Raw genomic sequence first — 2,124 nt, 5'->3', positions numbered from 1 at the left:
ATTAAACGAAGCCGTTTTCGCTACACTGAAGAGCAAGATACAAGCTCTGCTTGGGGAGCTCGTGGAGGAAGACGAGAACGGATACTACAACAATAGCAAAGACGATGCGATTCAAGTGGCTAGTATGGCCTGGCGAGGGGCTGGGATCGGTCGAAATGTTAAGACAGGGTTCAAAGCTTGTGGACTGTTTCCCTTGTCTTTAGTTAAGATGGGCGCCCGTTTGAACAATTTCACACGAAATGGGGCGCCTCGCCACGTCCTGCTTGCCACATGGCTGCATATGAAGGCACTTGTCGAAGACGAGATCCTCACAATGCCAACTCCACCAAGCAAAGACCGCGGCCAGAAGCGCAAGCGCGTTTCCGTCGGCGGACGGCTCTTGACACATGAGGTCTTACAGGAAATTGAAGCGTCCACCGCCAGATCGGGAGCTAAAGGGCGCAAACACGCGAACACGAGTAGTTCAGGTGCTAAGCCTTCCAAGAAGACGACCTCGATGTCGCCAAGCGTTGACACTGGCAGTGATATTGTAGATTCTACAGTAGTTTAGGCACATCAATTGTCAGTACGACCTCATAAGTATGTGGAACTAAAAGATTGCTCTACCAAATTTGTCGAATCTGTGCGTCTGTCAATCCGGCAGCGTTACCCCCACCCTGGCTGGCGGTTTTACATCACACAGGAGGTCTTGACTTCAGCAAAAAGTGGGAGTCGCTATCCATGACGCATGAGCAGCCGTACGACGTTCTCCGGGTGGCAGCGAGCTCTGGGGACTCGAGCAGGGCCGGCGCCCCGCTCGACATTTCGAGCGCTGTCTGTGTCCGCGTGCTTCTGGAAATACAGTCCTTTCCAAAATGGCATCACCTCTCAAACCTAGTAACCTATCATAATGACTTAAGCACGACCGATATGCACCGTTCTAGTAGGCCTACCCCTGATGCTGGTGTACTAATGAATATACTCAAGACAAGTCTAATCCCGGCCTTTAATAGAACCTCCGCCACAATTTCAGTGGTTTCTATAAGTAACAATACAGCGACCAACACTGTCATATTATGTGCCAATCACCTTGTTAAAAAAGAGAGATTCTGGAGGTTTCCAGAACTGTCAAAACTTATGATTTCCGAGGCTGGAGTCCGACGCAGTGCCTTTCCTAAAATTGCTCCTGCAAACCGGCCTCGAATTGATCACTTCCCTTAGCATATGACTGAGATTTGCTTGTCTATCCTGAATTACCAGCCACGGTACACAAAACCATTTTACACGTTTCTTCACGATCGGATTCAGATGAGTCCAGTGCCCCAACAAGGAAAATTCGTTAAGTTAACTCAGAGCACTACCTAAGACAAAGGACTGTATACAAACAGGGAAGCCCAGACTGTCTAACGTTTTATGCAAATTGAGCACATTTACGAATATCGTACGGTATTGATAGTGTGGGGTCCACAGTCTGGGCTTTGCTGAACAACGTGATTCTAGAAGACTTCAATCGTCGTTTTACTGATGTGATATAAATTATAAGCCAATGCAAGCGTGTACCATCTGCTTATCATTCGGCAACCATGGAGTAACCTGCCTTCCGATTCAATGCCTCTGCACACTTTTACGACTGTAAATCTTATAGATTCACTATAGACTGAGTTCTTACATCGGTTGCAGGAAATGCATGGAATCCACCGATACTATGTTACTTCTACACAGCACTATCCAGAAGACCGAATCGAGGCAACTGTGTAAAACAGTAACTAAAATAAATATAAAAACTACTGGTGGCAGTAACACATAACACAATAAAAGCGCCGGTACTCTGGTGCCAGTACTTATTTTTTTCGTACTTAGGGGGATGTGAGGAAACAATCGCTCACATCATCCAGCGCACACTACAATGGAGTTGCTCACTCGTGGTTCCCGTCTCCATTGCTCCCTTCTCCTTGTGCGCAGCACGCCATGGCTCTCCGGCACTTCTCGCGGTCTCCGCGATTTTCCTATTAAAGTATTATGTCGCAACCAGAAATTTGTGCGTAAAGCTGCGGGTAACTACTTTGAGGTCCAGCGGGAATGGAATTTGGGCATCGTTCTCAAACCGTCTGAAGTCAAGTCACTGCGAGACCGCAACGCTGATCT

The 2,124-nt window shown here is 47.6% G+C and overlaps 1 protein-coding gene across 1 annotated transcript; it reads left to right on the top strand.

Annotated features, from left to right (window-relative positions):
* Positions 1-208: 208 nt before the first annotated feature.
* PPTG_19722 (hypothetical protein) lies at positions 209-550 on the top strand (the record flags this gene model as incomplete). Its single annotated transcript, XM_008918230.1, has 1 exon — positions 209-550. One exon carries the CDS (start codon positions 209-211, stop codon positions 548-550), a length of 342 nt encoding a protein of 113 aa, XP_008916478.1.
* Between the last annotated feature and the right edge of the window lie 1,574 nt (positions 551-2,124).

The sequence above is a fragment of the Phytophthora parasitica genome (assembly GCF_000247585.1).
Source record: "Phytophthora parasitica INRA-310 unplaced genomic scaffold supercont2.160, whole genome shotgun sequence".
Taxonomy (NCBI): domain Eukaryota; phylum Oomycota; class Peronosporomycetes; order Peronosporales; family Peronosporaceae; genus Phytophthora; species Phytophthora nicotianae.
Note: the sequence above shows the minus strand (reverse complement) of the source record. Positions and strands in the feature narration are given on the sequence as shown.